The following is an 18,571-nucleotide window of genomic DNA, read 5'->3' as shown; positions in this document are numbered from 1 at the left end:
GAGGCAGGAGACTCGCTTGGGCCCAGGAGTTGGAGGTTGCTGTGAGCTGTGCCATGGCACTCTACCCAGGGGGACAGCCTGGGGCTCTGTCTCAAAAAAAAAAAAAAAAATTCTTCTGAAAACATAAAGATACCTGGAGAAACCCTACATACGGCCAACATCCTTTTCCCCTCTGGTCTTTAGGCATTTAGTGTGTTGTCCACGAGGTGGGGTCTAACCTACAGCCTCTGCTTTTTGTCAGAGAAGATGAAATATGAGATAAACAGGGCACAAGGAGGCCATTCTGCTCTGCTGACAACACAGAGGTATAGTTTCTCAACCTCAGCACTACTGAGACTTAAAGCTGGATCATTCCTTGTGGTGGGGACTGTCCTGTACATTGTGGGGTATCCAGCAGCTTCCCTGTCCTCTTCCCACTAGATGCCAGTAACACCATCCCTCTGGTTGTGATAACCAAAAATGTCTCCAGACATCTTCCTTTGTCTCCTTGGCAGGGGACAAAATCACCTCCTGTCAAAAACCACTAGTATAGAAAGATGGGTCAAAGCATGTCACCACCACAGCAGAAATAATTCCAGGCCCATGAAGGATCAAGAATGTCAGCATACAACTGCATGTACTCACTCACGCAGCCCCTCAGGTTCAGATGTCTCAACCCACAGTCAGTGAGATCCTTGACTTATAAATGAAGTGCGCCCTGGAGATTCCCTAAAAAAAATGGCCTCTGTAGTTTGCGCGATGGCAAGCCCGCTCTACAAAAGACAGCACACAGCACGTGCTCTGCCCCAGGCAGAGGCTGCATGGAAACAGGTGTTGTGTTACACACTACACTGAACTGAACGGTGTCCCCTCCAAATTACATCCTCAGAGTGTGACCTTATTTGGAAATGAGATCTTTACAGATGTCATTAGTTAAGACAAGGCCACAGTGGATTAGGGTGGGCCCCAAATCCAATATGACTGGTGTCTGTGTAAAAAGAAAAAGTAGGAGATGCAGTCACACCATGGATGAGGCCACATGACAACAGAGGCACAGGCTGCAGTGACGCCCCTGTGAGCCGGGGACATCAGCAGCCACCAAACATAGGAGGAGGCCTTGACTCTCAGAGGACGCAAGGTCCTGGTAACACCTTGATTTTGAACTTCTGGCCTCCAGAGCTGTGAGAGAATGAATTTCTGTTTTCAGTCCTCAAGTCCATGGTGATTTGTGAAAACAGACCTGGAAACTATTATGTGTGTCTATTAACACCCAGCAACAACAGGAGCTGAGTATAGTGTGGCAGGTGAACACCCAACACCCAGAGAAGGATCTCTCTGTCCTGCACATCCCGTACCCCTCTGGGGCCACACCTGCCATTTTACCTGTGGACTCCATTTTTTGAGAATCAGTTTCTTCTTCCTCTTCTTCCTCTTCCAAGCCAGCAGGTACCTCATCTTCATAGCCACATATATAGAAAGAAAATACAAAATGTAATTTTTCACTGCAAGAAATACCCGACATGTTTGCTTTCTGTGGAGCCAAGCGGTTCAGGTGTGGGCCTAAACTGGAGACCCACACATGTTACAGTCATACAGAAAGACCAGGTACTGTGGCAAGCTTTCAGTGACAGCAAGGAAGGTGCATGCAAGTTCAGCCAAGAGATGAAGGTCATGAGAAAGATCAGTTACTACCAGCCCAGGGGAATGACCAAGAAACATAAAAAAAAGGCTTGTGGTCACACAATGTTATGAATGTATTTAATTACCCTGAGCTGGACACTTAACAATGGTGAAGATGGTAAAATGTGTGCTATGTGTATGTATCATAATAAAAAAACTAAAAGGAAAAAAGAGGCTCGCCTCCACTAACAGTTACATAAATATAAATGTAAATCAGAGTCAGGAATCTGCTCTTCATCCATGAGACTGGCACAATGGCTCACACCTATAATCTTAGTGCTCTGGGAGGCCAAAGTGGGTGGATTACTTGAGCCCAAGAGTTTGAGTTTGCTGTGACCTACTATGCCACAGCACTCCATCCAGGGCAACAGAGTGAAACTCTCTCTCTCTCAAAAAAAAATAAAAAATAAGGCAGGTGCGGTAGCTCAGCCAGTAATCCTAGCACTCTGGGAGGCCAAGGCAAGTGGTTTGTTTGAGCTTAGGAGTTTGAGACTACCCTGAGCAAAAGCAAGACCTTGTCTCTAAAAAATAGCTGGGTGTTGTGGCAGGCGCCTGTAGTCCCAACTACTTGGGAGGCTGACACAAGAGAATTGCTTGAGCCCAAGAGTTTGAGGTAGCTATGAGCTATGACACCACGGCACTCAACCAAGGGTGACAAAGTGAGACTCTGTCTCATACAATGATAATGATAATAACAATAACCTAAAAATCTGACAATATCCAATGTCAGCAAGGCTGTTGAAAAACGGGCACCTCATCCACCATCACTGGGGTGAAAAGCAGGGCATCTCTGGGGGACAGTTCAGCAGGACCCGTGTTATCCAAATTATAATTATGCACACTCATTACAGGACCAATTCCATTTTTATAAACCTATCCTAGAGAAACACACAAAATGTGTAAGAATAGATGGCTATCATTACATTGTTTGTGGAATAAAATACTCTGAAAAGCTAAATGTCAATTAACTGGAGAATGGGTAAATCAAATATGGTACATGTGTGCATTTAAAAGCCATAGAGCCAGGTAGATCTACAGGTACTAAATGAACAAATCTCCAAGATTTGTTGGGGGAGAGAAGTCACACAAAGTAATATGTATAGTATGGTCTTTTGTTTTGTTTTGTTTTGCTTAAGACAGAGTCTTACTATGTCACCCTCAGTAGAGTGCTATGACATCACAGCTCACAGCAACCTCTAACTCTTGGGCTTAAGTGATTCTCTTGCCTCAGCCTCCCAAGTCGCTGGGACTACAGGCGCCTGCCAGAATGCCTAGCTATTTTTGTTGTTGTTGTTGCCGTTGACATTGTTGTTTTAGCTGGCCCAGGCCAGGTTTGAACCTGCCACCCTCAGTGTATATTGCTGGTGCCATAACCACTGTGCTACAGGCACTGAGCCTGTTAGTGTATTTTTGTACCCACAATTTCACTTGGTGCTAATGAAAGAGCCTAAATTCAAGGTCCTGTTATAATGTAATGTTCAGGCCCAAGGAACTGCCCAGGGTAACAGAGAAAAAGACTGGAAGGTTAGATTCCAAATGGTTATCATGAGGTCCTCTTTCCGGGTACAACCAGCAATTTGTCATTTTTATTTGTGGTTTGGGGTTTCTTTACAATGAATACCTGTGCAAGTAGGTATTTTGTGCAAGTAAAATAATTCATATTTAAAATAAAAGACTGCGGCCAGACATGGTGGCTCATGCCTGTTATCTCATCATTTTGGGAAACCAAGGTGGAAAGATCACTTGAACCCAGGAATTTGAAGCCAACCTGGGCAATATAGCAAGATCCTATCTCTACAAAAAAATTCTAAAAATTAGTGGGGTGTGGTGGCACACACCTATAGTTTCAGCCACTCAGGCCCAAGGAGTTCAAGGTTACAATGATCTGTGATTGTGCCACTGCACTCCAGCCCAGGCTACAGAGTAAGACCGTGTCTCTAAAAATTATTTGAATAAATGTGTCTAGTACCTTCAAAAAAAGTATACCTAGTGCCAGGCAGTGACTTACGCCTGTAATCCTGGTAGTCTGAGAGGCTGAGACAAGTGGATCACCTGAGCTCAGGAGTTCAAGACCAACCTGAGCAAGAGCCAGTCCCGATCTCTAAAAAACTAGCCAAGCATTGTAGCAGGCACCTGTAGTTCCAGCTGCTGGGGAGGATGAGGCAAAAGGATCACTTGAGCCCAGAAGTTTGACGTTGCTGTGAGCTATAAAGCCATGACACTCTACCAAGGGTGACAAGGTGAGACTCCTGTCTCAAAAAAAAAAAAGCATGCCTGGCTCCACAACCCCACCTGTGAGAGGCCCAGTGTAGGATCTGTGAGTCTTCACATGCCGGAGGCTGATACAGATGTGGCAGGAGTTCAAGACAGCTGTCTCCACGCTGCCACCAGGAGGTAACTTTTTCCACCTGCTCCCTGTCATGTTCCCATTTGGGCAGCCGGCTGGGTCCTGCCTCCTCCTTCAACCCTGTGCTCCCCTCCTCTGCGTCCTTTCAATGTGGGCAGGCCTACACTTTGGGATAAGAACACAACTCCACAGAGGGTCTGAGCACCCAGTCACCATCACTTTTTTTGCATTAAAGAGCTGACTTATTCAACATAAACATCTAAAACTACAGTAATTTTTAAAAACCTTGTTTGGGCATTACCTTACTTATCATACATTATTATCAGAGCCTCCAGAAGGATTGCTCTTCTGCCCCTCCCTGAGACCCTGCGACCACCAAAGACAGTGTGAGTGCCCGGGCCTCTCCTGCCAGCATCTGGGCAGGTTGTACCCAGCCACTTAGTGTACAGGACGGCAAATCCCACTGCCCACGTGACGTTGGGCGGGTTACTTAACCCTCTCCGCCCCAGTCTGCTCGTCTGTGAAGTGGGGATGCCGATACACCCGCATCACAGAACGCCTGAGTAGCGCGTGGACCTGCGGCTGCCGCAGGGTGAGAGCTAAGCAGGAGTTGGCTGTGGGTTTTCATGCAAGGTCCGGCCGCCGGAGTGGGCTGTGGGCCCGGAGAGCAGGGGCGGCTGTGCCCCGGGGTCACACAGCGCCCGCACGCGGCGGGCGACAGCCTCGGCGGAGGCACCTGCTGGCGGGAGGGGGCGCAGGGCTGAAGGGCGGGCTCACCAATCTCCACCTCCTCCTCCTCGGGCACCACCGAGCGGTAGAAGAAGAGCGTCGAGGCGCCCTCCTCCTCGCTCGTCTGGTTGAGGAAGTGCAGGATTTCGTCCTCCGCCTCGCCGTCGTCGCGGTTCAGCAGCTCCTCAAAGAGCTGGGGATCGGTGAGGCCGAAGGCGGTGTACACGCGGTCGCGCATCCACAGCACCCGCAGGTCGTCCATGGCGCGGCGCCGGGCCGAGGGAACCGGGTGCCGGCCGGGCGTCCGTGACAACGGCGGCCCTAGCTACGGGCACCCCGGCAACGGCCTCCGGCGCGTCCTGTCACCGCCGGGCTGCGCCCCGCGCCGGCGCCCGCTCCCGCGCCCGGCTGCACACGGCCACAGGCCCCCCGCCCCCGCCCCAAGGGCGCATGCCCACCCTGCGGATGGGGGCGCTCAGGCGGGAGAGGCGCCGGGCAGGGTCCCGGCAGGGGCGGCAGGGACAGGGTGGAAGGCCAGGTGGAGGACGCAGCCTCAGCCCTCCGCCACTGTGCGGCGAAGGGCGGCGGCGGAGTGAGGGGACCAGCTCCTTCCAGGGTGCAGGGACGAAAAGAGAGCAGAGTTCTTTGGCTTTGTAGTCAAGCGAAAGCATAATAAAGAAGAACGCCCGTTTTAAAAAATATAGCTATATTTATTTGTCATTAGTAAAAGGAAGTCCAATACTGATAGGAAGATGCAAATTTGTCCTTTCATGCATTTGTGAAGCAAAAGACTAACTTGTTCACTGTCATTTCCCCTCACAAGGAGTTGAGCCCCTAGCTTACTGGGTGATGCTTCAAACCTAACCTTGTTAGATTTTCCCATCCAGGGAAAAGTGGAATGTTCTAAGCATTTCTTAAAATTCTAAACCAAAATTCAGCATTAACGGCCTGACTGTAGGAAAACTATTTCTCCAAATTGCCTTCTTTCCATCATCTTGAATTAGGATTTCTTAAGAACCTTCTTGGACATAGTCCATATGGCATGCAAGCAAACCTGGCTTTACATTTTTACTAGAGAAATTTGTTTTAAAATGCAGGCTGCAGAACAGGTGTAGACATTATTTTTCTTTTTGCTTTCCAAAATGCATCAGGCTCTAAAATGCCTGAATATTTAATTCATAAACATGGTAAGAGTGACCTATGCTATAGATATTCCATGCCTTATTAAAGTACTGCAGACTGACGGTGGAGACCAGCAGGTTGTTATAAAATACCCATTCCAGAAAGGAAGACAGCAGCATTCGAAGAAAGAAGAGTCTTTCCAAGTCCTGTTGATGATAGCAAATCCCCAGGGCTTACCACAATCCAGGGCCTCTCAGAACACCCTTTGTAGTCCTTAACTGACCAGACTCCTCCACTGCAAGCAAAGTCTCCATCCTAGCAGGATGAAATCAAATTCTACTTTACTGAAAAAATCCCTTGGGCTTTTATTTTAGGACTCCATTAACATATGGCAATAATCATCAGAATGAAAATGAAAAAATGTGGCTGTCATGACATTTATCTTTAAGAAAATAAAGAGATATTTAGCGTCATCCAGACATCTGATGTTTTTCCTCTGGATATCTGCTATCAAGGGAATGAAGAATATCTTAAAAATTGTCTGCATAATAGGTTCTAGCAAATTGCTTAATAACAATCAAAACGGAGTAACCACTCTGGTAGCATGACATCAGAGCCAATCAAGTTATAAAGAAATAAAACATCCCCTGGTGGATATGATACTCTATCAACCTATATTTCCACAGAGTTCTTTCACAAAAGTTAGGATGACTGATTTGTTTTACATATTAATTACCTTCTATGTAACCATTACATAGATTTCTTTTCTTTTCTTTTCTTTTTTTTTTTTTGAGACAGAGCCTCAAGCTGTCCTCCTGGGCAGTGTGCCATGGCATCACAGCTCACAGCAACCTCCAATTCCTAGGCTCAAGCAAGTCTCCTGCCTCTGCCTCCCAAGTAGCTGGAACCACAGGCGCTGGCCGCAACGCCAGGCTATTTTTTGGTTGCAGCCGTCGTTGTTGTTTGGTGGCCCAGGCTGGATTCAAACCCAGCACCTTAGGTGTATGTGGCTGGCGCCTTAGCCACTTGAGCCACAGGCGCCGAACCATTATTATATAGATTTCAAATGAAAAAGGATTTTTCACCCTTTGTGTTCTACATTCTGATAAGAGGTGTTAATTAGAAAAAATTTTTTTTGAGACAGAGTCTCAATATGTCACCCTCAGTAGAGTGCTGTAGTGTCACAGCTCACAGCAACCTCCAACTCAGGCAATTGTCTTGCCTCAGCCTCCCAAGTAGCTGGGACTACAGGCACCCACCACAATGCCCAGCTAGTTAATTAGAATTTAAAAGTGGCACCCATGACAATTACCAGGAGGGAAGAGATTCAGCAGACACTGTCCCTTGTTTACTAATCAGCTAATAATGTCCTAAATCAGAAGTCTTGGGTTTCCTAGGGATGAAGTCATTCCTACTGTTTTTATGACAGATCCTTGGAGGAAAGTAACCTAATTACAACTTGTGGGGAACATCAGCTATAGGTAAAAAACTCTGAAATCTGAACAGCATTGCTTGGATTTCATATCCCCCCCACAGAAGTGCCCAACATTATACCTTTCTGGGGAAACTTAACTTTTACAGCTAATTCATTTTAAGGAGTTTCATCAGCATTGTTTTGTGTTTGGTAATATTAATTAACATGAAGGACAAAATGCAGGGAATCCAAACTGGCCTTGGTTACCTTTCATCAAGTAGCAGCATAGAATCTTCACTATAATTAAGAAGGTTGAATTTTAGAGTCAAAGTTAGGTGGGATGATGGACAGTTCAGGCCTCTCAGCCAAAGAGCCTTGAAATCACTTGCAAAGATCTACTTTAATGCAGTGCTACCAGAATGGTGCTTGTCATGAAAGTGTCAAACTCTCTACAACTAAGCACAGTGAAGGAATATGCAGGCAGAAAGACCTTTAATGTGTGGTACTCTAAATTTTAAGAAAGGGAAAATAATTATCTCAAGTCAATAAAAGCAAAGTATGAAAAATTAACATGATTTACAAGATTATAATATAGATCAAAATGTTCAGTAGCGCTGACTCAAATTCACAAAAAACTGAATGTCGAGTGAACAGATGAATTTAAACTAAGGTTTATAAATTAATGGCTTAGTAAGATTTAGTTTTCAATTGATCTAGATAGTGTTTGAAAGTTAAATTAGCTCTAAATACCTTTATCAGACCTTTATTTAGAAATAGTCTGAAAATAAAAAATTATAATTACACTGTTCTCAAGGGTAAGTGCAATCTCTTCACGGTAAAATATCTTAATTTATATTTTGTTATAAAAAATATACAAAATACTACTTTTTACCCTCCCTTCACTCAGTATAAACCCATTTGGTTCAGTAACATCAGCCAAGTTGGTCATTCAGTTCAAGTCATATTAATATTAGGTCTTCTACAATCAAACTGGGTTTTAAGGCTCAGTATACAATTTATCTTTTGAGACATACAATGGTATATTGGTTTTATGAAAGGGTAAGAGGATAAGAGTCTTTAAAAAAATATACAAATGGGATAGCCATTTGTTGTATGTTATTTTATCCCATTTCCCCCAATTTTTAAAACAAGACAAAATTGTAGAAACAATCCTCTACTTGTAATTCTAGATACCATATGATAAAAAATGTTTGCCTATTTTTTAATCAAGCAGAATAAATGTGAACTTTTGCTTAGCCATCATTAATTTTTTTTAAAACCATGCTAACTTAAGCAGTTGGAAAATATTATCTGACAACTTCAGGTAACAGAATAACTCTTTTCTTTTTTAATAAAGTTTAAAGGAATCAAGTATCTAAGACCATTTTTTTAATTAGCCATTTGAAACTGGCTTCTCTCCTCCATCCTATCTTTTAAAAAACAACTTTAACATAACATTTGACAAAAGCTTATATTTGCTCACCATAAAAACCAAAGGAAATTTATATACCTGAAATTGATAAACTATACAAAATATTTAACATATGAAGAAGAGGTATATCTTACAGAATTATTTGGCTATATCATAAGGCAATCAATGAAGATGGAATCTTTCTATCAGAAATTGAGATAAGTGAAATTCTATAACATGATAATTCTCCATAAATTTGAAAGTTTACTGGTTACAGCAGGATGATCATGCCACACTGTCATCCTTATTGAAGTTCGATGAAAGCAGACTGAATGAAAAAGGAACAAATTTGGTGCCTGCACCAACGTAGAATTTGTTCTGAAATTCTACCCTAAAAAAAGAAAATCCATGTATTAATGGAAAATTATGAAATAACATTCCTACATTTCTTAAAACAACATTTATATGTTAAAAAAAAACTCATGTGCTGAAATTGCTTCATTCCCTAACATACTCTAAGCACAAGTATTTTTACTTACGTACCTCCTGCCCCTGTGTGGACTGTCCTAATGTGTAACACAAACTTTCTCCAATGCATCGTGCCACCTCTGTCACACTACCAGACATACAGAGAAGGCACATGCACAAGTAATAACCTCTCTCTTCACTTAGGTAAGTGGATACATGGAGGAGTATTCTCACATACACTACAACTCATAAGAAGTACATAAGTATTTTGCAGTAAGATAAAGCAATCTGTCAGACCCAAAGTGAATTAACAGTATAAAACAAATGTACCTATTATATAAGCAAAAATTTGTAAGCATGAAGTAATAACAGTGGAGAAACAAAATAAAATTTTAACTCAGAAGATCTGAATACAGATCCCAATGGCAAGAAGGGAAAAACAAGCCTACCTCAAGCATCGGATTTCTGTTCTATGTATTTTGGGGGGAGGGGTTATATTTTTATGTATTTTTTATTTTTTGAGGCAGTCTCACTATGTCACCCTCAGTAGAGTACTGTGCCATCACTGCTCACAGTAACCTCAAACTTTTGGGCTTATGCAATTCTCTTGTCTCAGCCTCCCAAGTATCTGGGACTACAGGCACCCACCACAACGCCCGGCTGTTTTTCTGAGGTAGTTGTCATTGTTGTTTAGCAGACCCGGGCCAGGTTCAAACCTGCCAGCTCTGGTGTATGTGGCCGGTGCCCTAACTACTGAGCTATGGGCACTGAGCTGGGTTATATTTTTTAATATAAAATATTTAAAAAGCTAAATTTCGGCTCAGCGCCTATGGCTCAAGCAGCTAAGGCGCCAGCCACATACACCTAAGGTGGCGGGTTCGAATCCCCAGCCCGGGCCCGCCAAACAACAATAATGGCTGCAACCAAAAAATGGCCGGGCGTTGTGGTGGGCGCCTGTAGTCCCAGCTACTTGGGAGGCTGAGGCAGGAGACTCGCTTGAGCCCAGGAGTTGGAGGTTGCTGTGAGCGTGATGCCATGGCACTCTACCATGGGGGGATAGCTTGAGGCTCCGTCTCAAAAAAAAAAAAAAAAAAAAGCTAAATTTCAAACTCACCAATGGAGACGTATGGCGTGAAGAAATGCAGAAAGCCCTTCCATGATCAAAAGGATGAAAATTGTTAAAATTGCAAAGAGGGCGATCACTGGGAGCAGGAGCAGGACCCCGTAAGTAGTGTCCACACGAAGGCCCACACGCATGAGCATGGCCCACAGGACGTCAGATAACTCTGGAAAGGAATTCAGTTTGCAGAGCTCACTTTCACTTACATTCAACTCTGAACTATTATCCCATAAAATAATATGCATACATCATATCACATATGGAACCTGCCTCTCGTGTAAAGTTAACCAGCTGTTTAAATGTCTTGAACACTGAGGGAGACTTGGCATTTCAGAAATATCAGACGCCCTCCTACTAACAGCAGATCTTCACCCTGACTGGGGTTGCATTAGCTCCGTTCCAGAGCAGCAGTGGACCTGGCAGCAGCGCACCAACCCTCTGCCCTGACTCTGCCCTGTCAGTAGTACACTGACCCTCACTGGCTTCAGTTACCTCCTCTGCAAAATAGAGGTAATGGACCACAGGGGCCCCCCCAGCCACAAAATTCCAGACCTTCCACTATGCTTCTAAAAATATCAGTGTAATTAAAAAATAAAAAAACAAAAAACCCTCTCCTCTGGCATTTTTCACAAGTTCAGGTCGTCCTTGCTGTGTGCAGTAGTACAGGAGCATGAACGTGACCTCACAATCACCCCATCCCCCAGCATCTTTTATCAACCAATGAGTGGGAAAAATTATGATTGATCTGTGGCCCTTGAATTTTTGATAGAACTTTAAAACTTTCTTAATGTTGGTTATAGGGAAATGAAAAGAAAAATACTAAATCTATCTTTAAAACATTAGAAGCACTAAGTATTAAGGCATTTTCTTAAAAAACCTCATGACAGGTAGTTTGAACAATACTTGCTTTCTTCTTCTTGTAATAACTTGGCAAGTTGAGTGACCTGATACATAGCATGTGTCTTTTCTAGCATGTGCCCAATTGCCATATTCTTTGCTAAGTTTGGATCTAGTCCAACACTCTACCCTTTGCAGCTTCAGCATCCCTGAGCATCCCTCTGGGCCATCAGCGTCTTCCCACCACCTTCCCTTCACTTGCATCAGTAAGCTGGGCTGCCCCAAGCTGGCTGCAGAACTGGAGCCTCCCGAATGGAAGTGGCATTAGCATCCCCAAAGTCGGCGGTTCTATCACTGCACTGATGCTCTCTTTGAATTTCACTTCAAGCGTCATCACTTTTGGTGTCTCTGCTGCACTTTCATCTTTGTTGGCCAATTTCCTCTTTCAATTAGCCATTTTTATAAAATGTCCTATGGCTTTGCCAGTAGACAATAAGGTGACACCACCATACTCTCTGCTGTCCGCTTGTGAGCCAAATACCAGATGCACGGTCACCAAATGCCAACACTTTGAAAGAAGAGAGCATCACTTACGTGATCTGCAGACTAAAGAACAAGCAGCAAAGTGTGTACCTTTACACGTGTACTCACAGATAGTAGACTGTGGTAAATGAAATTTGAGCTGTGCTATTGGAGAACAGGTGTTGTTTAACTGAACAGTGAAAACTAAAATTTGTGCATTATTGGATTGTGCAAAGATGGAATGCCTATAATCAAAACTATTCATCACCATTGTTTTAAGACTTGATTATAATAAATAAATATTCACACCTGGTAAGGCAGGACTGAGTAAAATGGCAGTAATAACAAAAACAGTAAGAATAACTGCAGAGAGAAATTCAAAGTGTTTACCCCAGAGGTTCCCAAGTCTTCTTAGTTCTCAAAGCCCCTCATGCCTCAGTGATTATTTTTGTCAGCACCCCAATCTGTGTATTCAGTAGTTAATAGCACAAGTTCCCACAATAACTCAAAGATGGTATTGTTTCCCTGAAAAACTTAAAATTATCCCCACAGTGGCCGGGTGTGGTGACTCATGCCTGTAATCCCAGCAGTTATGAGGCCCAGGTAGGTGGATTGCCTGAGCTCATGAGTTTGAGACCAGCTTGAGCAAGAGCAAGACCCCATCTCTAAAAAAGTCAGGCACTGTGGTAGGCACCTGTAGTCCCAACTACTTGGGAGGCTGAGGCAAGAGAATCGCTTGAGCCCAAGCGTTAGAGGATGTTGTGAGCTGTGATGCCACAGCACTCTACCGAGGGTGACAAAGTGAAACTCTGTCTCAAAAAAAAAATTACCCCCCCAGTGTCTCCCCTGAGCTCACCATGGCATGAGAGGGTGTCTCAGCACAGAGTCTAGGGACCGTAGGTCTGAGCCAAAACTTACGTGCATGAGCCAGACTGAGGGCCCAGAGCCTCAGGTAGGAGGCGGTGTTGGAGATGCAGCCAAGACAGTACTCGATGGAATGAATGACCTGGGTCATTAGTATCTCTCCAAAATTGAACTGAGAGACAGAGAGAACACAATATGTCTCAGATTCACTGCCTTACACTCATACTTCCACACATTAAGTATGTTCCACTTTCAAGATCACAATGAACGAACTGCCTTCTGGAATACTGGTGACAACACACGAGAGGGTAAGGAACAGAAATCTCAAGATCAAATTCTGCTCACAGCTCCACCACTTCCAGTTCCACAACCACAGAGCTCAACACCCCAGCTCCTCACTCTCACCAGCGCCCCCTTCCATCCCCTGCCTCAGTTTCTCCTGTATAAATTCAGGGGCTAGACTAGAGGAGGCAGCATTGCCACAGCCCAGGACAACACCCTTAGAGGGCCCAGTGGTACTCCTGAACTGATGTCAGTATTACGCAACATATAGTGATAAAATAGATGTTTACTAATGAGAGTAAAAGGCTATTAATAACTCGGCTAGCTTAATAGATAAAAGAACTCTAAATACAGAGCCAAGAAGGGAAGATAATAAAAGGAGTCCCTGATAGTGAAAAGGCTGTAAAACACCAGGCAAGAAGACTTCAGTGCTCTTTCCAACTGTGCTTTCTGGTTTTCTATCATTCTATAAGCCCAAATATTAATTGGCCCACATTAAAACACTAAATTACATGATAATTACAAAATGTTGACTGTTAAGAAATTTTGTTTGGGCTGGGTGCAGTGGCTCACACCTGTAATCCTAGCACTCTGGCAGGCCAAGATGGGTGAACTGCTTGAGCTCAGGAGTTCAAAACCAGACTGAGCAAGAGCAAGATCCTGTTTCTACTTAAAAAAATAATAATAGAAAAACAGAGGCAAGAGGATCACTTGAGCCCAAAAGTTTGAGTTTGCTGTGAGCTATGATGACACCACAGCATTCTACGCAGGGTGACAGAGTGCGACTTCGTCTCAAAAAAAAAAAAAAAAAAAACCCACAAAACAAACCAAGGCCTCTTAGAATTAGAGATTCAGAAACTGTAATCATTCTGAAACCAACTTTACTTCTGTCCTGACATGAGCCAGGAGCTCTTCCTTTGAAATGAGAGTAAACCGAGTCTATGTCTTGCAACTATAGAAAGTTCTGGGAATTGTGTGGTGGCCCGCATCCATAATTCTAGCACTCTGGGAGGCTGAGACAGGAGGACTGCTTGAGGGCAGGAGCCTAAGCCTAAGAGACCAACCTAAGCAAGACTGAGATCTCATCTTTACAAAAAATAGAAATATTAGCCAAGTATGGTGGCAGGCACCTACAGTCCCGTTTACTGGGGAGTCTGAGGTTATAGTGAGCTATGATGATAACACTGCATTCTAGCTGGAGCAACAGAGAGAGATCCTGTCAGAGTCAAAAAACAACTGATGACTGGGAGAGGTGGCTCACACCTGTAGTCCTAGCACTCTGGGAGGCTGAGGCAGGCAATGGCTTGAACTCAGGAGTTCAAGACCAGCCTGGGCAAGAGTGAGATCCCATCTCTTAAAAAAAAAAAATGTATTATACAAAAATCTTTTGAAAGTAATGTTCATGGTACCTTAAGTCATTTCAATCATAACTTGTAATGGTAACAGTATAAATCCCATTGTAAAAGTAAAACAACAAAATGAGAACCCAGGCTCGGCGCCTGTGGCTCAAGCGGCTAAGGTGCCAGCCACATACACCTAAGGTGGCGGGTTCGAATCCCCAGCCCGGGCCCGCCAAACAACAATGATGGCTGCAACCAAAAAATGGCCGGGCGTTGTGGCGGGCGCCTGTGGTCCCAGCTACTTGGGAGGCTGAGGCAGGAGACTCGCTTGAGCCCAGGAGTTGGAGGTTGTTGTGAGTGTGATGCCATGGCACTCTACCCAGGGGGATAGCTTGAGGCTCCGTCTCAAAAAAAAAAAAAAAAAAAAATGAGAACCCAAACTCTTATATTATGACACCAACTGTACAACCAAAACAGCATTTGGAAAGCTTTGAGTAACTGTTGCTTTGTATTTTAAAATTATTGTCATTTTATCATGATGATTACATTACTTACGTAAGTTTATTGATAGCAACTGAAAAGATTACCTCTTCACATCTCATTTCTCTACATCCATCTTCCATTGGGTTATGTCCCTCTTCTATGTCTTGGTTTCCCAGCAAAGAAACTTCTTCCTCACTATCTTTCCTTATAAGTGTGTAGCCACTCTAAAATAAAAAGAGTGTACAGTCAGTGCCTTTAAAACTACAAGCTTGTAACAAAACCAAAGTTATTTAGCCCCTTTTTTCTCTTAAACAGGCATCCTCAAACTATGGCCTGCAGGCCACATGCAGCCTGCCTAGGACATTTATCCAGCCTGCCAGGTGTTTTTGCCTCTGCTGTCTGTCCTGCTTAGCAGCCAACTTGTCCTGCGGCCCATAGTCCAGCCCTCCAACAGTCTGAGGGACAGTGAACTGGCCCCCTGTTTATAAAGTTTGAGGACTCCTGCTCTTAATGATTCAGCTCTTTGGGAATAAAGAAGTTCTTAAAAGAAAACAAGCACATCATACCCATTAGGATGGCTATTACCAAAAACCATATAAAGATAAGTGTTGGAAGGATGTGCAGAGACACTGGAACCCTCATGCATTCATTGTGGGTAGGAACGTTAAATGCCACAGCCACTGTGAAAAAGCAGTATGGTCATTCCTCAAGAATTAAACATAGAATTACGGTGGCGCTTAGAGGTCAGTGGATAGGGTGCCAGCCACATACTCCCAGGCTGGCAGGTTCGAACCCAGCCCAGGCCAGCTAAACAACAACAACTACAGCAAAAAAATAGCCAGTGTTGTGGCGGGCACCTGTAGTCCCAGCTACTTGGAAAGCTGAGGCAAGAGAATCACTTAAGCCCAAAAGATTTTGAGGTTGCTGTGAGCTGTGATGCCACCACATTCTACCAAGGGTGACATAGTAAGACACTGTCTCAAAAAATAAATAAATAAATAAAATAAACATACAATTATAATATGATCCAGCAATTCCAATTCTGGGTATATACTCAAAAGAACTGAAAGCAGAGACTCAAAGAGATACTTATATACCATCTTCATAGCCGCAACAAGCTGCACAACAGCCAAAAGGTGGAAACAATCAAAGTGTCCATCAGTGGCTGAATGAATAAACACAATGTGGTGGATCTATACGGTGGAATAGTATTCAGTTTCAGAAAAGGAGATTTTGGCACATCCTGTAACATGTATGAACTTTAAAGACATCACGCCAAGTGAAAGAAGCTAGACACCAGAGACAAATACTGCATGATTCTGTAATACCTATAAGAGGCAGCTAGTCAAACAGAGACAGAAAGCGGAATGGTGGTCACCAGGGGCTGGGAGGAGAAAGGAATAGGGACTTAGTGTTTAACTGGGACAGAGTTTCAGTTCTGCAAGATGAAAAGTATTGGAGATGGAGGGTGGTGATGGTTACATAACATTGTGAATGTTCTGAACGCCACTGAATCATACACTTAAAAATGGTTAAACTGGCAAATTCTATGTTATGTATGTTAATTTTTTTAAAAAAGAAAGAAAATGGGCTGGGCGTGGTGGCTCATGCCTATTGTCCCAGCGCTGTGGGAGGCTGAGGCAGGTTGGATCGCATGAGCTCAGCCGAGTTCAAGACCAGCAGAAGACCAGCATGAGGCAGAATGAGCTAGAGCGAGACTCCGAGACTCCGTCTCTACAACAACAACAACAAGAAAAAGCAGCCGGACCTTGTGACCCCAACTACATGGGGGGCAAGAGAACACTATAGGAGGAAGAAGTAAAAAAAAAAAAAAAAAAAAGAAAGAAAGGCTCTGTGCCTGTGGCTCAAGTGGCTAAGGTGCCAGCCACATACACCTAAGGTGGTGGGTTCCAATCCAGCCCAAGCCTGTCAAAACAATAATGACGGCTGCAACCAAAAAATAGCCGGGCGTTGTTATGGGTGCCTGTGGTCCCAGCTATTTGGGAGGCTGAGGCAGGAAACTTGCTTGAGCCCAGGAGTTGGAGGTTGCTGTGAGCTGTGATGCCACAGCACCCTACCCAGGGGGACAGCTTGAGGCTCTGTCTCAAAAAGAAAGAAAGAAAATGAGATACTAGACACACAGAAGAATAGTCTGAAATTCAGCAAGTGGGAACTGGTTATAATTGAGTGGTGGAACTTAATATTCTATATTTTCTATAAACTAGTTATATTATTTAAATAAACACTTTAAAGAAAAAATTAAGAGGTAAGAACATGGAAAAAACTTTTTAATTATGGCAAGCTGGATCAAAGGACTGAGTTAAATGTCAAAGAACAGACTTGTAGTTCAGAATGGTTGGGCCTGCTGCCACACACATAGGACTCGGCAGGCCCTGTCATTACACTTCGGCAGGACGGGATAACATCAAGGTTCTAAATAAAGGAAGTTTGGCCTTTTAAACCCAGAGACTGGTACCCTCTGAAAGGTGGTTTTTACGCCAATCTTTTTAACAACTAAAAGTAGATGTTGCTCACAACTTACACAACATGCCTTCAAACTCACCCGGCTTACCCCAAAGCAGCTGCGTCCATTGTGTAGCCATAACAAAAAGAGTGGCTTTCCCAAAAAGAGGACAGGGACAGACAATGCTGTGATAACTAGCAATACTTTCTGGACATGTTCCTGTTAGTGCAAAAGGGGAGAAAATCAATCAAAATGCAAAGGCTTGCCAACAACGTCAGTAGCACCTGAATAGAGTAGTAAAGATCAAACAGAATGTCTCTATGCAGAGAACATTACATGCATGTAAGCCAAATTATATGTGCCCGTGAACTGTTTTCTTTTTCCTAAACTCACAGCTGAATTCTAGAACTGACGAATAATATTAATGATACAGGGGTAAAGTACATATATTCTTTTGTTTTAAACTAGTAAGGAAATTTTAAGAAAATTCTAAATAGCGTCAAACTCTAGATAATCATTTTCTGGAAACACTGAAAATGGCAAAATATAAACATGATCAAAATACTTTTTTATGGCTCGGTGCCTATAGCTCAACCGGCTAAGGCGCCAGCCACGTACACCTAAGGTGGCAGGTTCGAATCCCCAGCCCGGACCCGCCAAACAACAATGACGGCTGCAACCAAAAAATAGCCGGGCGTTGTGGCGGGCGCCTGTGGTCCCAGCCTCTTGGGAGGCGGAGGCAAGAGACTCGCTTGAGCCCAGGAGTTGGAGGTTGCTGTAAGCTGTAATGCCACGGCACTCTACCCAGGGGGACAGCTTGAGGCTCTGTCTCAAAAAAAAAAAAAAAAAAAAAAATACTTTTTTATATCCTTGGTTCTGTTTCTTTATTGACTTATTATAAAGAGTATCTAAGGCCTGTGAGTATATAGTACTCAACACATGAAAAATACTGAAATAACATTCAGAACAAAACTAAAATAGTTACTGAAAACTGATTCAAGAACAAAACATGGCCGGGCACACTGGCTCATGCCTATAATCCTAGCACTCTGGGAGGCTGAGGTGGGAGGATTGCCTGAGCTCACAAGTTCAAGACCAGCCTGAGACAGAGTGAGATGTCTATAAAAGTAGCCAGGTACTGTGGCAGGCGCCTGTAGTCCCAGCTACTTGGGAAACTGAGGCAAGAAAATCGCTTGAGCCCAAGAGTTTGAGGTTGCTGTGAGCTGTGATGTCACAGCACTCTACCAAGGGCAAAAAAGTGAGACTCTTATCTCAAAAAAGCCAAATAAATAAAAATAAGACCAAAACACATTTCCACTCACACAGCCACTATAGTATCTGTGAATTTACAGGATCTGGCCCAGATGCTGCCCCATGTTCCTCCCTCTCTGTGGCTTCCCTCTCATTCCAAATTGAGTCATGTGTGTTACTCAGGTTTGAGGTTATGTTTTCTATGCACGATCAATGTAATTCACACCTTGAAATGGGAAGAGAGTGGGGGCTACAGGG

At 43.8% G+C, this 18,571-nt stretch overlaps 2 protein-coding genes across 4 annotated transcripts in view; both read right to left on the bottom strand.

Moving 5' to 3' along the window:
- The window catches only part of DNAH10 (dynein axonemal heavy chain 10), a 161,990-nt gene extending 156,993 nt beyond the window's left edge, over positions 1–4,997 (bottom strand). The window contains exons 1-2 of the mRNA XM_003796031.3: positions 4,784–4,997; positions 1,351–1,434 (exon numbers count right to left, since the gene is read on the bottom strand). Coding sequence (XP_003796079.1) covers positions 1,351–1,434; positions 4,784–4,997 — 298 coding nt within the window. The remainder of the gene's footprint in view (positions 1–1,350; positions 1,435–4,783) is intronic.
- Positions 4,998–8,757: 3,760 nt separating this feature from the next.
- Positions 8,758–18,571, bottom strand: part of ATP6V0A2 (ATPase H+ transporting V0 subunit a2) — a 44,168-nt gene continuing 34,354 nt past the window's right edge. For 2 of the 3 annotated variants that reach the window (XM_003796030.3, XM_023516864.1), the window contains 5 exons: positions 17,162–17,281; positions 14,703–14,822; positions 12,548–12,665; positions 10,265–10,436; positions 8,758–9,073 (listed from right to left, as the gene is read on the bottom strand). In XM_003796030.3, the coding sequence (XP_003796078.1) occupies positions 8,968–9,073; positions 10,265–10,436; positions 12,548–12,665; positions 14,703–14,822; positions 17,162–17,281 (636 nt within the window). In that variant the 3' untranslated portion in view covers positions 8,758–8,967. The remainder of the gene's footprint in view (positions 9,074–10,264; positions 10,437–12,547; positions 12,666–14,702; positions 14,823–17,161; positions 17,282–18,571) is intronic. The other variant, XM_023516865.1, reaches the window with a different exon arrangement.

Source organism: Otolemur garnettii, unplaced genomic scaffold (genome assembly GCF_000181295.1).
Source record: "Otolemur garnettii isolate 467f Iridium unplaced genomic scaffold, OtoGar3 scaffold00099, whole genome shotgun sequence".
NCBI classification, from domain to species: Eukaryota; Metazoa; Chordata; class Mammalia; order Primates; family Galagidae; genus Otolemur; species Otolemur garnettii.
The sequence above is the reverse complement of the archived record's forward strand: the minus strand, read 5'-3'. Positions and strand labels throughout refer to the sequence as shown.